Below are 15,833 nucleotides of genomic sequence, written 5' to 3'. Positions count from 1 at the left end.
TTAAACCACAAACAACTGCCTCTTGGTCTATGTGCAGGTTCCTCATGAGCATGATTAAGTGTTCTGGAATTCCTATTCTTTGCCATGCTATCCATAGTTTGTTATGATCCACACAGTCAAATGCCTTTGCATAGTCAATAAAACACAGGTAAACACCTTTCTGGTATTCTCTGCTTTCAGCCAAGACCTATCTGGCATCTGCAGTGACATCCCCTGTTCCACATCCTTTTCTGAATCAGGCTTGAATTTGTGGCAGTTTCCTGTCGATTTACTGTTGCAGTCGTTTTTGAATTATCTTCAGCAAAATTTTATTGCATGTGATATTAATGATATTGTTCAATAATTTCCACATTCTATTGGATTACCTTTGTTTGGAATGTACACAAATATGGATCTCTTCCAGTTGGTTGGCCAGGTAGCTGTCTTCCAAATTTCTTGGCATAGACTAGTGAGTGCTTCCAGTGTTGCATCCATTTGTTGAAACATTTCAATTAGTACGCCATCGGTTCCTGGAGTCTTAAATTTCACCAGTGCCTTCTGTGCAGGTTGGACTTCTTCCTGCAATACAATCGTTCTTGATCATATGCTACCTGCTGAAATGGTTAAACATTGGCCAATTCGTTTTGGTACAGTGACTCTGTATGTTCCTTCCATCTTCTTTCGATGCTTCCTGTGTCATTCAATATTTTGCCCATAGAATCCTTCAGTATTGCAACTCAAGACTTGAATTTTTTAATTCAGTTATTTCAGCTTGAGAAATGCTGAGCATGTTCTTCCCTTTTGGTTTTCTAACTGCAGGTCTTTGCATATTTCATTATAATACTTCGTCTTCTGGAGCCATCCTTTGAAATCTTCTGTTCAGCTCTATTACTTCATCATTTCTTCCTTTCGCTTTAGCTACTCTGTGTTCAAGAGCAAGTTTCAGAGTCTCTTCTGACATCCATTTTGGTCTTTTCTTTCTTTCCTGTCTTTTTAATGACCGTTTGCTTTCTTCATGTATGATGTCCTTGATGTCATCCGACAACTCGTCTGGTCTTTGGTCATTAGTGTTCAGTGCATCAAATCTATTCTTGAGGTGGTCTCTAAATTCAGGTAGGATACACTGAAGGCCCTACTTTGGCTCTCACGGAGTAGTTCTAATTTTCTTCAGCTTCAACTTGAACTTGCATATGAGCGATTAATGATCTATTCTGCAGTCAGCCCCTGGCCTTGTTCTGACTGGTGATATTGAGCTTCTCCATCATCTCTTTCCACAGATGTAGTCTATTTGATTCCTGTGTATTCTGTCTGGCAAGGTCCACATGTATAGTTGCCATTTATGTTGGTGAAAAAATGTATTTGCCATGAAGAAGTCGTTGGTCTTGCAAAATTCTGGCATGCAATCTTGGGCATCGTTTACATCACCAAGACTGTATTTGCTACCTACTGATCCTTCTTCTTTGGTTCCAATTTTCACATTCCAATCACCAGTAATTATCAATGCATCTTGATTGTATGACTGATCAATTTCAGACTGCAGGAGTTGGTAAAAATCTTCATTTTTTTATCTTTGGCCTTGGTGGTTGGTGTAGAAATTTGAAAAATAATTGTATTAACTTGTCCTCCTTATAGGTATATGGGTATTATCCTATCACTGACAGTGTTGTACTTCAGGATAGATCCTGAAATGTTCTTTTTGTTGGTGAATGTGACGCTGTTCTTTATTTTGTCATTCCCGGCGTAGTAGATGATATGATTGTCCAATTCAAAATGGCCAATAGCAGTCCATTTCAGCTTACTAATGCATAGGATATCAATCTTTATGCTTTCCATTTCATTTCTGATGACTTCCAATTTTCCTAGATTCATACTTCATACATTCAGATTATTAATGGATGTTTGCAGCTGTTTCTTCTTATTTTGAATCATAGCACATCAGCCAATGAAGGTCCTGAAAGGTTTGCTCCATCCACGTCATTAAGGTCAACTCTACTTTGAGGAGGCAGCTCTTCCCCAGTCGTTTTTGGAGTGCCTTCCAACCTGAGGGGCTCATCTTCTGGCACTACTTTAGATGATGTTCTGCTGCTATTCAAAAGGTTTTCACTGGCCAATTTTTTAAGAAGTAGATAGGCAGGTCTTTCTTCCTAGTCTGTTTTAGTCTGAAAGCTCCACTTAAACCTGTCCAGCATGGGTGACCCTGCTGGTATTTTGAAATACCAGTGGCATAGCTTCTAGCATCACAACAACACACAAGCCACCACAGACAAACTGACAGACCAGTGGTTGTTAAGAGGCTAGAAGTCCGAATTCAGAGTACAGGCCCTAGGAGAAGACTTTCTGTCTCTGTTGGCTCTTGAGGAAGGTCTTCATCTCTTTTGAGCTTCTGTTCCTTGGGGATCTTTATGTGGCTTGGCATGTATCTTCCTCATCTCTGCTTTTTCACGGCTTCTTAATCTGCTCTTTTGTATCTCAAAAGACATTGATTTAAGACACACTCTGTACTAATACTGCCTCATTAACAAAGAAACCCACTCCCAAATAGGATTCTAACTACAGGTATGGGTTTAGAATTCACAACACATTTTTTGGGGGGGAGGAGAGGGGGAACACAATTTAATCCATGACACTGACCGAGCTGGGAAAATCATCCATGCTAAACTGTATGAACTTGATAAACCTGTATCTCATTTAATGAAACCATATGGATGATTGTTAGGGAAAAAGCCCAATAGATACTACTGTACTTGCACTTATCAGATGCTTCAAAAATATTTGTCCCTTTTCTTTCCTAAAAAAAATTTAAATTATGCTGGTTTTTATTGCTTGTCCTCAGTTTTAATGGACTAATAGCACTTAATAAGGTCAATGAAATAAATGAATCATTAAAATGAGAAGTGTGAATAAGGAGGGAACTTAGCTGGTGTTGGACTTTAAAGATGTCCAATGAGCACATGATTGTGGTTTATGAGAGGGCACAGGAAAAGAACAGACACACTTAAGTAGATTTAGAAAAAATCATAATGATTCGAAGCTATTCATTTCAGCTTAGCCTCTATTTCTGTGTGTGTGAGTGTTTGTTGTGATTTCTTCCTTCTCTGTTTGCTATCATAGAGCACCTGCCTTTTTAAAAAAAAGTTTGAGCTTTTATTATGTGTTCTTAACCTATCCTTGGTGGCTCTAGGAATCAAAGAAAAATAAGACCTTTTTGATGCCTTGGCCTTCAGAGCTTTTCTGGTTTCATAATAGTTCGCATAAAATCTGTAGTTACTCCCTTTGAATAGATTATGACTTTTTTAAGCAATTGCTTGTTGTCTTTAAGTGCACGCAGTGTAATTCCTCCAGCTAATGTTTCCCATTTGATGATGCATCTCATCCAGCACATTAAACGTTGACCAGGTTTCTCCATTGCTGTGGCCGTTTGGTCTGTAATTAATTATCTATTTGATTAAAGAGTAGAACTGAGTGAAGACAATAAAGGCTAAACCAATGAGGGAACACCCATCAATAACCAATAACTGCTGCAGACTTTGTGACCTAAAACCTATTTTTGAATCAAACCTTGAGAGGGCCTGAGTGTGGATGAGTGTGGTTGAGATGGTGTGGAGTGGGGCAAGGCAGAGTAAGCATGAGTTGGTGAGAATTCTGCCAAGGCTGACTTAAAGTTTTCGTTTGCATCGGAACTGAAAGTTTTCTTGTGGGGAGGGGCGGGGACAATGGGAAAGGGAAATTATGTTCACTCCATCAAATAAGACTTACTAAAAACCCTGTTTTCACAGTTTTCTTCTCCAAAGTCCCATGCATCTCACCTCTTGCTTTCTTCCTTGTACTAAGTTCCAAAATTCTTTCAGCATCTTGATTGTAGCCCTATCTTCTTTCTCTCCCTTTAGTATCTTTTTCCTCCACTATAGTAGCTTAATATCTTTTCTTATGCAGATAGTTCCTGTCTCCTTTTCATAACAATTATAGCTAACATTTATTGATGATTACTATTTGTGAGACACTATGCTAGGTGCTTCATGTGCATTATCTCATTTAATCCACACAGCAGTCTTATTATCCCCATTTTCAGAAGAAGAAGCTGAGGCTTTGCAATGTCCAAAGTCACACAGCTCATGAGCTTTGGAGCTGGAACTAGACTCCAGGTGTATCTGAGTGTGTCCAAGCCTCCAAGACCCGTGTTCTTATGTCCTCTACTGTGATATATGTCCACTGTAGAACTTTTAGAAGAAACATAAAAGTAGAAATATGCTTTTTAAACACCCATAATCTCCCCACCTACAACGAATCAGAACTAAAATTTTGCTGTCTTTCCTTCTAATATTTTTTATGCATAATGAACAGGAAATTTTTAAATTTTTAATAATTACTTGGACTTGGTGTTCATTTTACAATGAATTAACATCCTTAAAATATGTATAAAATCACAAATCTATTTCATAACAGAAGATATTTTAATATCTATGAAAGAGTAGATATTATATAATATTTTAAATTATAGCTTCATTCCAGAACAAGTAAGTTATTAAGTTTTATTTGACTTGGCAATGATGCTATATCATGTTCCAGAATATTTCATTATTAAGTGCAAAATTTAGGTATGACTTTATGTATACATACTAATGATGAAATATCCTTTTTGTATATGAGATCTTCTCTACAAGGAAATGTTCCAGAACATCAAAAGAAAATAAGACTAGAAGAAGAATAAAATAAATCTTTCAGTCTTGTGGACAATTTTGGTCCCATGCTGCAGATGCACACTGTAGGCTTATATCTGAAACAGCAAACACTGAAAGGGTGAAACCATCAACTTAATTACATTGGTAGAGTGGGGAGAAAATCTGCATATAAATGGCTTTCTAATACAATGGCTTAGAAATATGATAAAGGCTGTACTTTTTACTGGTACAAAGTATTACTGGAGTTTGAAGCTAATGATATATTTATGTTTCAAAATGAATGCAAATGGTAGCTTTAATCACAAAGGTTATCTACTGGTAGAGAGAACAAATTAATTTTAAATAGCTATGACCCTATAGCCAAATGGTATTTCAAGTGCTTGGGAGGAAGGGGAGTTGAGTGCCATAATTTGGCCTGGCATTCTTCCCTCTCTGTTTTGAGAATTTGAATGTAATGCCCTTATCCCTTTTTATTAATTTAAAACAATCACCTTTAATACCTTTGTATTGGCATAGGCTCTGGAAAAAAACAAAACCAGGTTAGAATCAAGTCCTTGAACTCACCAACGCTGTGACCTTGTTGGTAAAATTTCACTGTCTGTAAAATTTGGATCAATACATCATAAATTGTTTGATTTAAATAAGAATAAATAAATAAAGTGATAGAATGATAAAGGGCCCTCTAAAAATTTAAATGTCTTTCCTGTTCACTTTTCAATAAATCCTTGAGCATAGCATCTTTGATCCACCTACCAATAGCAAAGAATTTTAGATGTATGGTATTTTACAATTTATGCATATATTGGCATACATTAGCTATCTGGTTTAATCCTCTCACCAACTCCAGGCATACTTACTCTCTTTTCATGAGAAACTGGAAATTCCAACAGATGAAGTGACTTAACTGTGGCCACACAGCTGATACAGAGCTGAGACTCAGATTCAAGTCTCTGGTGTACTACTTGGGTACTCATCCCACTGTAGTAGAAATACCTATTTCATCCACAAATTCAGGAAAAACCATTTGATTTAGACTGTGATTTCCCCAGCCACTGACAATTAAAGACTGCATTGTATACAAAAGGAAAAAAATTTAGTAGATAGTAGAACTTGATTAGATATACCAAAATAACCAAACTCATTGCCATCGAGTTGATTCCTACTCATAGTGACCCTATAGGAGAGAGTAGAACTGCCCTGTAAGTTTTCCAAGGAGCTGCTGGTGGATTTGAACTGCCAGCCTTTTAGTTAGCAGGCAAATGTTTAACCACTGTGCCACCAGGGCTCCTGAATAGATACAGCTTCCAGAATTTTTTTTTATATGTCAGCCATGCTCTTCTGTGGGAAGCAGTATTTTAAGATATGATTAGCATTCTGAGTATAGGGTGATGGTAAACATTGTTTTTGCATTATCATGAGATGGCAAAATTACCCACTTCAAAGGACCAGCTGCTACAGGGTGGCTGGCACCCATAATGCCTACATTCTCAAAATGGTTTTAATTGGTAGTTATCCATGATTTATTTATTTTTTTAGTCAATCAGAGAGGAAATTTATATGTAAACCTATTAAAGCATAGCATCTGTTATGATGACATGATATCACTGAATCTTAATAAGTGAAATGTTCCATTTCAGGATTTTGAGGCTGCTCAGGGTTCTCATTGAGACAAGTTCTAGACAAAAAAAATCAGAAATTCCGTCCCAATCTTTTGGTATTTTTTCCGAAACCAAACCAAACCAGTTGCCGTCGAATCGATTCTGACTTGTAGTGACCCTATAGAACAGAGTAGTACTGCCCCATAGGGTTTCCAAGGAGCTACTGGTGAAGCTGAACTGCTGACCTTTTGGTTAGCAGCTGAGCTCTTTAACCACTGTGCCATCAGGGCTCCATTATGTTTCCAGTACTGTGGTATAATTTTGAATTTATGTGCATAACATATATGAAACTGTTTATCACATTGGATGCATGTGGCCATAAGAGCCTAAATTTTGAAATAAGATGACCTGAGATCAGATCCAAGCTCTGCCAAAATTGCTGAAGAGCTTTAGACCAAGGACGTAACCCCTTGAAACCATTCTCATTTCTATGATATAAATAATAATTCTTACTCTACAGGGTTATAAAACAGATCAAATAGTTAAGAATATTATAAATTGACAGATGTTTATTGTAATACTACTAATAACAACCATTTATTAGGTGCTAAGAGCTTAGATGTACATTATTTAATTTTCTCAAAAATTATTTATTTAGACACTACTATTACATCCAATTTACAAATGAAACTATAGAGGCTTAAAAAGGTTAAGAAAATTATCCATGGTTACAAACTTAGCAAATGGAGGACCCGAGAATTGAACTTAGGTTTATTCTTTCATTTATTCAACAAATACTTGCTAAGAGATAGATCCCTTAAATAAAATCAGCCACTGTATTGAAGAAGGAAGTGAGGAATAGATGTTAGGTAAGCATCCAACCATGTTCACTGTACCCCAGCCACTGTGTGGAGAATGGATTGGTAGGTGACTAGAAAGACTCCAGGAAGGCTCAGTAGGAGGCTATGGACATCGTGTCCAGGTAAGAGATGATGTTGACTTCAACCAAGATGATAACAGTGGAGATAAAGCAACCTAGATGAATTGAGGGTATACTTTGCAAGTAGAGATAAATGTGTGTGGTGGTAGGAGAAAGAAGTCAAGTAAGGAAGGATAACCTGTCATCTTTTAGTCTGAGCAACAAGGTGAACTGAAATGGGGAACATTAGAATGAATGTGCAGACTGAGGTAAATAAATCCTTCTAGGCTCAGATTCCATGCTTTTAACTGATTTTAATGTTATCTTTAATTATTATCATGCATATAAAAAAGAGATATGAAGTCCATGGCCAGATAACCATAAACTCTTGGAAAGGTTTATGGAAAAGTCAAATTATTTCTTCATGTGGGAAAATGGCAAAAAGGAAAATTTGACATAGAACTTGCCGTAGATTCTCAGTTTTCAAAATACATTCCTAAGGACAAGAATTGTCTGAAATTCTCTTTGAACTTTGTTAAATACGAACTTCAATACCTACAATATTGTGAGATAAATTTGAGCGGGAAAAAAATCTGGAAAATAATTTGCCAGAAATTTAACAGGTTAATATTAGATGATGGGGTTATAAGCATTTTTAGACTTATTCTACATTTTTGTATTTTCTAAAATGTTTAGGTATTACTTTCATAACTAGTAAATTAAGAATTTTATAAAAATTGATCTGTAAATAAAGTTATGTTTGTTATGTCTCTATACTCCATAGTAGTTAAGTCCTGACAATCATTGAAATTGCAATCCTTAGTGGAATCAATCAAAACCAATCAAAATAATGATGTAATTGACATAGACCAGGAATGCTGTCAATGTAGGGACCACTAAGGACTTCAAGGTCTTCTTGATTTCCTTCATTTGAAATACATCTAAAGTATTTTATATATGTTATAATCTTTACTTTCCCACATCCTAAAGTAAAATAGTCATAAATAATAGTCTTTAAGAAATCCTCCTAGTCACTCCTGACAGTTGCTTCTTTTCCTTCCTTCCAGGGTCAATGACTGTATCCTGCGGGTGAATGAGGTCGATGTGTCAGAAGTTTCCCACAGTAAAGCAGTGGAAGCCCTCAAAGAAGCAGGGTCTATCGTTCGGCTGTACGTACGTAGAAGACGACCCATTTTGGAGACTGTTGTGGAAATTAAACTGTTCAAAGGGCCTAAAGGTAATGAAAACACAAATGATGTACACTAAGACATCAGTGACAAGCTATTTGGCTAAAATTTGTGCCACAACCCATCTATAATGTGCTCTCTTTTTTCACCTTCCAACATTCAGTGGTTACTGAAAGATTGGAATCCTGCAAAAATAGTTTTATAAAAGGTAAAAGGAATCTATACTCTAAATATGAACTTGGATAAGGAAAGGACAGATTTGTTTAGAAATGTCTTTATAAACAATGGTAACAACCATTTATATTCTTTTATATATTATTAATCTTACCGGGTCATCGTGACTTGGTTACAGATTAATACTTTTTAATTTTTCAGTTACAGATTGTAAACCCTCTTTTTTAGCAAAATATTAATGAAAATAAGAATAATTGAAATAATCTATCGTGGGATAATAACTTTTTTGTTTTAAACAGGTTTGGGATTTGTTTTGATTTTATGATACCCTTACATGTTGTACCCAACAAGTACTACATAATGTTTTATTCTTGAAATAGTTAATTTAAGTTAAAATGTAGTATGTTTTAAAATGTTGACAGATCCCTTGAGGTACTTGTAGTTACCCTGAAGAACTGCATAAACAATGAGATGACTCATTACGCTAATTTTTAAGAATAATCATTTGAGCCCAGTTCTTCACAATGATGACATTTAATATAGCTTAACAGTCTTTTAAATATTCTAGGGAAATCTAATAATTGGCTTAACGGTACTTTAAATATTTTAGAAGAGGATAGTTGGATAGTTGCTCTACTCTTTCAGTGAATCATTTCTCTTTCCCTTAAAATCTATTTAAACCTAATGCTATGTGGGATTAAAAATAATAAGTACACTAGCTTCTCTGGAAGACTTTGTTGTGCTAGGTGATGTCCATCAGTTCCAACTCAGAGACTCTACATACAACAGAGCGAAACACAGCCCAGTCCTGCACCATCCTCACAATCATTGCTATATTTGAGCCCATTGTTGTAGCCACTTGTCAATCCATCTCATTTAGGGTCTTCCTCTATTTCACTGACCTTCTACTTTACCCAGCTTGATGTCCCTCTCCAGGGACTGGTCCCTCCTGATAACATGTCCAAAGTATGTAAGATGAAGCTCACTAGCCTCCTTTCTAAGGAGTATTCTGGCTGTACTTCTTCCAAAACAGATTCATTCATTCTTCTAGTAGTCCAGGATGTATTCAATATTCTTTGCCAACAACATGAGTCAAAGGCGTCAGTTCTTCAGTCTTCCTTATTCATTGTCCAGCTTTCACATGCAATTGAAAACACCATGGCTGGGGTCAGGCACACCTTAGTCCTCAAAGTGACATCTTTGCTTTTTAACACTTTAAAGAGGTCTTTTGCTACAGATTTGCCCAATGCAATACATCATTTGATTTCTTGACTCTTGCTTCCATGGGCGTTGATAGTGGACCCAAGTAAAATGACATCCTTGACAACTTCAGTATTTTCTTCATTTATCATGATGTTGCTTATTGGTCCAGTTGTGAGGATTTTTGTTTTCTTTATGTTGAGGTATACTCCTTACTGAAGGCTGTAGTCTTTGATCTTCATCTGTAAGTACTTCAAGTTCTCTTAGCTTTCAGCAAGCAAGGTTGCTTTCATACCGCAGGTTATTAATGAGACTTCCTCCAGTCCTGATGGCTGCGTTCTTCTTCATATAGTCCAGCTTCTTGGATAATTTGCTCAGCAGACAGATTGAATAAGTATAGTGAAAGGATACAACAACTCTGTCGCACACCTTTCCTGATTTTAAACCGCGCCATATGCACTTGTTCTGTTCAAATGACTGCCTCTGTCTATGTACAGCTTCCACATGAGCACAAATAAGTGTTCTGGAATTACCATTTTTCACAATGGGAGGCAGTAGTGGGTGCTATTTGAAAGTCTGTAGACCCAGGAGTTCGACAGAAATGAATTTAAAAGCCTAGTTCACCTACATACTAGTGGAGTGCCCCAGCTTGGATCAGGGGCTCAACTTTTGTAAGTTTCAACTCCCTCACTGTTAAATGGGGATCATAATGGTAGCATCTATCCCATAGGGTTAAAACAAAACAAAACAGAAAAACAGTTGCCATCAAGTGGACTCTGACTCATGGTGACCTCATGTGCATCAGAGTAGAACTGTACTGCAAAGGATTTTTAACGACTGATTTTTTGGAAGTAGATCACCAGGCCTTTATTCTGAGGCACTTCCAGTAGGACCCAAATCTCCATCCTTTCAGTTGGCAGCTGAGGGTGTTAACCATTTACACCATCCAGGTTATGTGAGGATTAGGTGATATGATGAATATAAAAGCACTTAACTGATGGTTAGCACATGATGAGCAGTAGAGTAAGATGGTTAAGAATATTGTTTCAAGAGCCAAAGTGTTTAGGTTGGAATCTTAGTTGTGTAGCTCACTAGCTCTTTGAGCTTGGGTAAATTCCTTAACCTCTCTGGGCCTTAATTCTCTCTTCTGCAAAATGCAGATAAGAATAGTATTTGCCCCTAGAGATGTGGTGAGGATTAGATGAGTCAATTCACATAAAGTATTTAGAATAGTACCTGGCACGTTTTGACTGTCCAAAAAATATTAACTATGTTGTTGTTGGGTGCTGTCAAGTCACTTCTGACTCACAGTGACCCCTGTGACAGAGTAGAACTGCCCCATAGGGTTTTCTTCACTGTAATCTTTATGGAAGCAGATCACAGGTCTTTCTCCTGTGGAGCCACTGGATGGGTTTAAACTGCCAACCACTTGGTTGGCAGCCAAGCGCTTAACCATTGTGCCACTGAGCCAAAAAACGCCAAACCCGTTGCTGTTGAGTGGATTCTGACTCATAGTGACCCTAAGGAACAGAGTAAAACTGCCCCATAGGGTTTCCAAGCCTGTAAGTCTTTACAGAAGCTGACTGCCACATCTTTCTCCCACAGAGTGACTGGTGGGTTCGAACTACTGACTTTTCAGTCAGCAACCAAGTGTTTAACCACTGTGCCACCAGGGCTCCTAGATATTAACTATGTATACACACACACACACACACACGTTATCAGTAATATTATTTCCTACATATAATTTCAGCCTTTGTAACAATTATTTGGTTGTGGAATGAAAATACTCAGAGATCCCTCAGGGGCTAAATTCAAATGCATTAAAATGACATAACTTAATTTGAAAGAAAAAAAGTGAAATATTCCCATACCACAATTGCTAGAGGTATGAAAGAAAAGGCTTCCTACTCTACCTATTTTCTAGAATCTTAATTGTAAGGTGCTTTAAAGCCGCATAAAATGTAGATATTTCTACAATTCAGTCAACAGTAATTATTCCACACAAAGCTAAGGCAAATACTAATTTAACATTAGCATCCATTAGCAGGCTTCCTTCTATCTAGTCACTCAGTGACCTCCAGTCACTCAGCAGAGCACTTAAAGGCCCTGTTAATTGGTGGCTAAAATTATTTTAGGTAATGCATTTTTCTTTTTTTTTTTTTAATCTTTGATACTGGGTCCCCTCAGGCTGGTTTATTTCAGGTTGAACTTTCTTCTTTTTTGAGGTAAAAGTGGGACAAGAATTGTCCTGGGACATCAGAGGGGGAGACGTGAGTATTAATCAACCAAGTGTGCCCAAACAATCATCCAGTGACAATACACAGCTTATGGGAGATGGGGTTACTTATGTGCCTGGTCTACTGAGACAGGGGAACCAAGAAAACTGTTGGAACTAACTTTACAACTCACTTTAGATTCCTGAAACCAGGCTCCTGCCAAACCTCTGTAGACAGGTCTGGGCCTGGTTTGTTTAGCGGTCCTATTGGGATTATGCTGAGTCAGTCATACTTGTTCTTACTGTCACCATCCAGAGGTGACTGTTGGGGATTTGTTTCTGTATATAAAGCATATTGATTTATGGGGAAAAAAACTGTTTTATTCACTGTTTAAATTCCTAATGCCTCTCCCAGCGCTTTGAATGTAAGAAGTGCTGTATCAGAGTAAATTGAATGATTAAATTGGACTTAAAATTAAATATGATGAAACTTTGCAATTTTAACCTCATCTGCCACTGTATGGTTCTTTATTATTGGCTGATAATATAGTGAAAAGAAATTTCTACCAATGTTTAACTCATACCATGGAAATGCTTACATGCAGTGGAGGATACAGGTGAATCAGATGTGATCTCTGTCCTCAAAAATTTCTAATGGAAGAGATAGACATTATGTCAACTAACTAGTGCATGGCAGAATGAAATCAGCTCTGTGATGGAGCTTCAGCTATGTATTTAATGGCACAAGGAGGAAAATGTGATTTATCTTAACTAAGACAGCCAAAATGTTCCAGAGAATTCGATTATGAATTAAAGAGAATTTAATATGTGCATACGGTCTGTATCTGGCCTTCCTTGACTACATGGGTACTATCTTAAGTAAGTATCAATAATCCAGCCAACTGAGCCAACTAACCTTGATCACGTGTATATAATGCAGAGCTGTCTGGTTTCATTCAGTAATTTAGTCCTTCAGTGATTCAGCAAGTATTTATTAGGTACGTACTACGTACTTGGCACAGAGTCAGGCAATGGGTATTCAAAAAAAAAAAAGGAAAGAGAGAGAGAATCCCTGCTCTCAATGAAACTGTAGTCTGATGGGGGAAAAATTAATAACATTGGTACCAATAATGTAAATTGGAAAAAGTACGATGAATGAACATAAAAGGTTGTAAAGGGGTTCCAATTAAATAGTGAATCAAGGGAGACTTCTCTGAGGAAGGACCACTTAAGCTAAGTCTTAAAATGTAAATAGAAGTTAGCCAGCTAAAGAGTGAGGAAGAGCATTCCAGACAGAAGAAAAAGTGTGTGTGTATGAATGCCCTGAGGCAGGAAAGGTCTGGATACCATATAGGAACTAAAAGAAGTTAACTGTAGCTGCAGCTGAGTGATAGGACAATGAAGGACATGAAATGATATTGTCCAGGTAAGCAGGGGCCAGATTGTGCAGTGCTTTGTTGACCATATTTAAGTGTTTTAAATTTTATTTTAAGTGTGATAGGAAGTTATTGCAAAACTTTAAGTATAGGAGTAACATGATCAAATCTATCATTTTTAGAAGATCTTTCTAACCACCGTGAAGAAAAGAGATTGAAGGCAGACAAGAGTGAAAACAAAAAACACTTAAGGATTACTTGATGGAAGTAAATAAAGGAGGATGGATTTGAGCTGTATTTTGGCATATTGCTGCCACTTATTGATGAACTAAATGTGGGATGTGTTAAGAATGAGGCCCAGTTTTCTGACTGAGTATTTGAATAGATTGAGATGACATTTGTGAGATGGGAAACACTAACAGGAACCTATCTGTGGGGAGAATATTAGGAATTTATTTTTGGACATATTGGGAAGACTGTGACATATCTGAAACAGAGGTCTTAAGGAGGCAGAACTGGAGAGGAGTTGGCTGAAAACCCTGTCAAATCAGTATTCCATATTGATTCTATAGTTTTCCAAATATTTAAATTTGGGGAAATACCTGAAAAATCAACTTTTTTACTTTTCATCAATAATCTTTAATGTAAAACCATCATGAGTCTGGCTATTTCAGCTATTTTGAACAATTATAAGCATTTAGTAAATCTATTTTATAGATATTCTTAATGCCTAGACTGTTTTTTAAAAAATAATTTTATTTATTTAGTTCTTATTGTTGAGAATATACACAGCAAAACATACACTAATTCAGTAGTTTCTACATGTACAATTCAGCGACAGTAATTACATTCTCTGAGTTGTGCAACCATTCTCACCCTCCTTTCTGAGTTGTTCCTCCCCCATTAACTTAAGCTCACTGCCCCCTAAGGCTCCTATCTAATCTTTTGAGTTGCTGTTGTCAGTTTGATCCCACATAGATAGTACTTAAAAGAGACACTTTTTTGCTAGTTCAGCTAAACTCTTATTTGGTTTTAAGAAGATTTCAGGGGATATTTTTGGTTTAAAGTTTAAAGATTATCTCAGGGCAATAGTTTCCGGGGTTTATCCAGCCTCCATGGCTCCAGGAAGTCTAGAGTCCATGAGAATTTGAAATTCTGTTCTGCATTTTCCCTTTTGATCAAGGATTCCTATATAGAATCCTTGATCAAAATGTTCAGTAATGATAGCCGGGCACCATCCAGTTCTTCTGGTCTCATGGCAAAAGGGGCAGTGGTCATGGAGGCAATTAGGCACTTTTTCCCCAATAATCTTTGACAACTTCTTTGTTATCTGATATGACAGGATATTCTAGACTTCATTTGTACATTACTTACCCCAGAATGTGTCATCCGCCATTTCTATAAAGAGCTCTCATTTCTTTTATGGTAAGTGATGAAGATAACAGTCATGGCTCTAAGGATTGTCATTGCTACTGGGTTCATCATTGTTTCTACGCCTTTTTAGTGGACAGAGTTAGGAAATATGTATTTTTTTCTAAATGAAAATGCATCATGAGTTCCTATTGATCTTTTCTATTCATGTTTAGTGTTATAAAGCTTTACTTATTTGGTTATATATTTGTATCTTATGCTTAAAATATTAGTTCCTAATGATGCTCAGACTGTTTTTGATTTGAGTGTTTGTTTTTTGTGAGTTTTTTGTTTGTTTTTTGCTTTTTAAAAATGTTTGTTATTGTTTTGTTTTGCTTTTGGTACAGGACAAGAGGTAAACAGAGAATAACAAAAGGTTTTATTCCTGTTATATAGGTAAAATATTAAGAGATTATCTGGAACAATGATTTGTGGCAGAATTAGGTTTACAGTTTTCCAATTCCATGTCCTTGCATTTATTCATTTATTGCACAAGTTAGTAATTGTGAGATGACCTTTGATGTATGTTATCTGTCTTTATAGCAGTGCTGATCTTCCAAATATTCAAATAAAATCATTGGTTAAAGATTCAGGGCCGTGTGTTTCAGTGGTGAATGTTTGGTTATATGTGACACTGATTCAGACTGTTCCAACAATACATAAAAATTTTCCTAGCTCACAGTTATGTGTTTGGCTATTGCAAGCAGGTGGGGTATCTGTGTGTGGGCAGTCAGTTGAGAAAAAATGGATAACCGTATTTAGGAAGCAAAGATTAAGCAAATCCATTTAGCCTTGCCAAGCAACCAAAAATATGTGAAAAGAAAATTTGAAGTGTGCAAGCATGTTGTTTCCCAGGAAATAAGTTTAGAATAGGAACCTTTCTAATGACTTACCCAAAAACATCCTAACTAATAACTTCTAAGGAGCTGTATAATTAAACAAGTACAGAACCGTTAGCTTTTGTGGCCTAAGAAGCCTAAACCTATGTAAGATATGAGATACCTTCTTTTAAGATATTCTTTTTTTTTTCTTTTTTTAATATTTTATTGTACTTCAGGTGAAGGCTTACAGAACAGATAGTTTCTCATGTAAC

The 15,833-nt window shown here is 36.6% G+C and overlaps 1 protein-coding gene across 9 annotated transcripts in view; it reads left to right on the top strand.

Annotated features, from left to right (window-relative positions):
• DLG2 (discs large MAGUK scaffold protein 2) overlaps nucleotides 1-15,833 on the top strand; it is a 2,186,317-nt gene that overhangs the window by 1,586,544 nt on the left and 583,940 nt on the right. For all 9 annotated transcript variants that reach the window (XM_004385499.2, XM_004385504.2, XM_004385503.1 and 6 more), the window contains one exon: nucleotides 8,243-8,412. In XM_004385499.2, coding sequence (XP_004385556.1) covers nucleotides 8,243-8,412 — 170 coding nt within the window. The remainder of the gene's footprint in view (nucleotides 1-8,242; nucleotides 8,413-15,833) is intronic.

Source organism: Trichechus manatus, unplaced genomic scaffold, assembly GCF_000243295.1.
Source record: "Trichechus manatus latirostris isolate Lorelei unplaced genomic scaffold, TriManLat1.0 scaffold00140, whole genome shotgun sequence".
NCBI lineage: Eukaryota > Metazoa > Chordata > Mammalia > Sirenia > Trichechidae > Trichechus > Trichechus manatus.
Note: the sequence above shows the minus strand (reverse complement) of the source record. Positions and strands in the feature narration are given on the sequence as shown.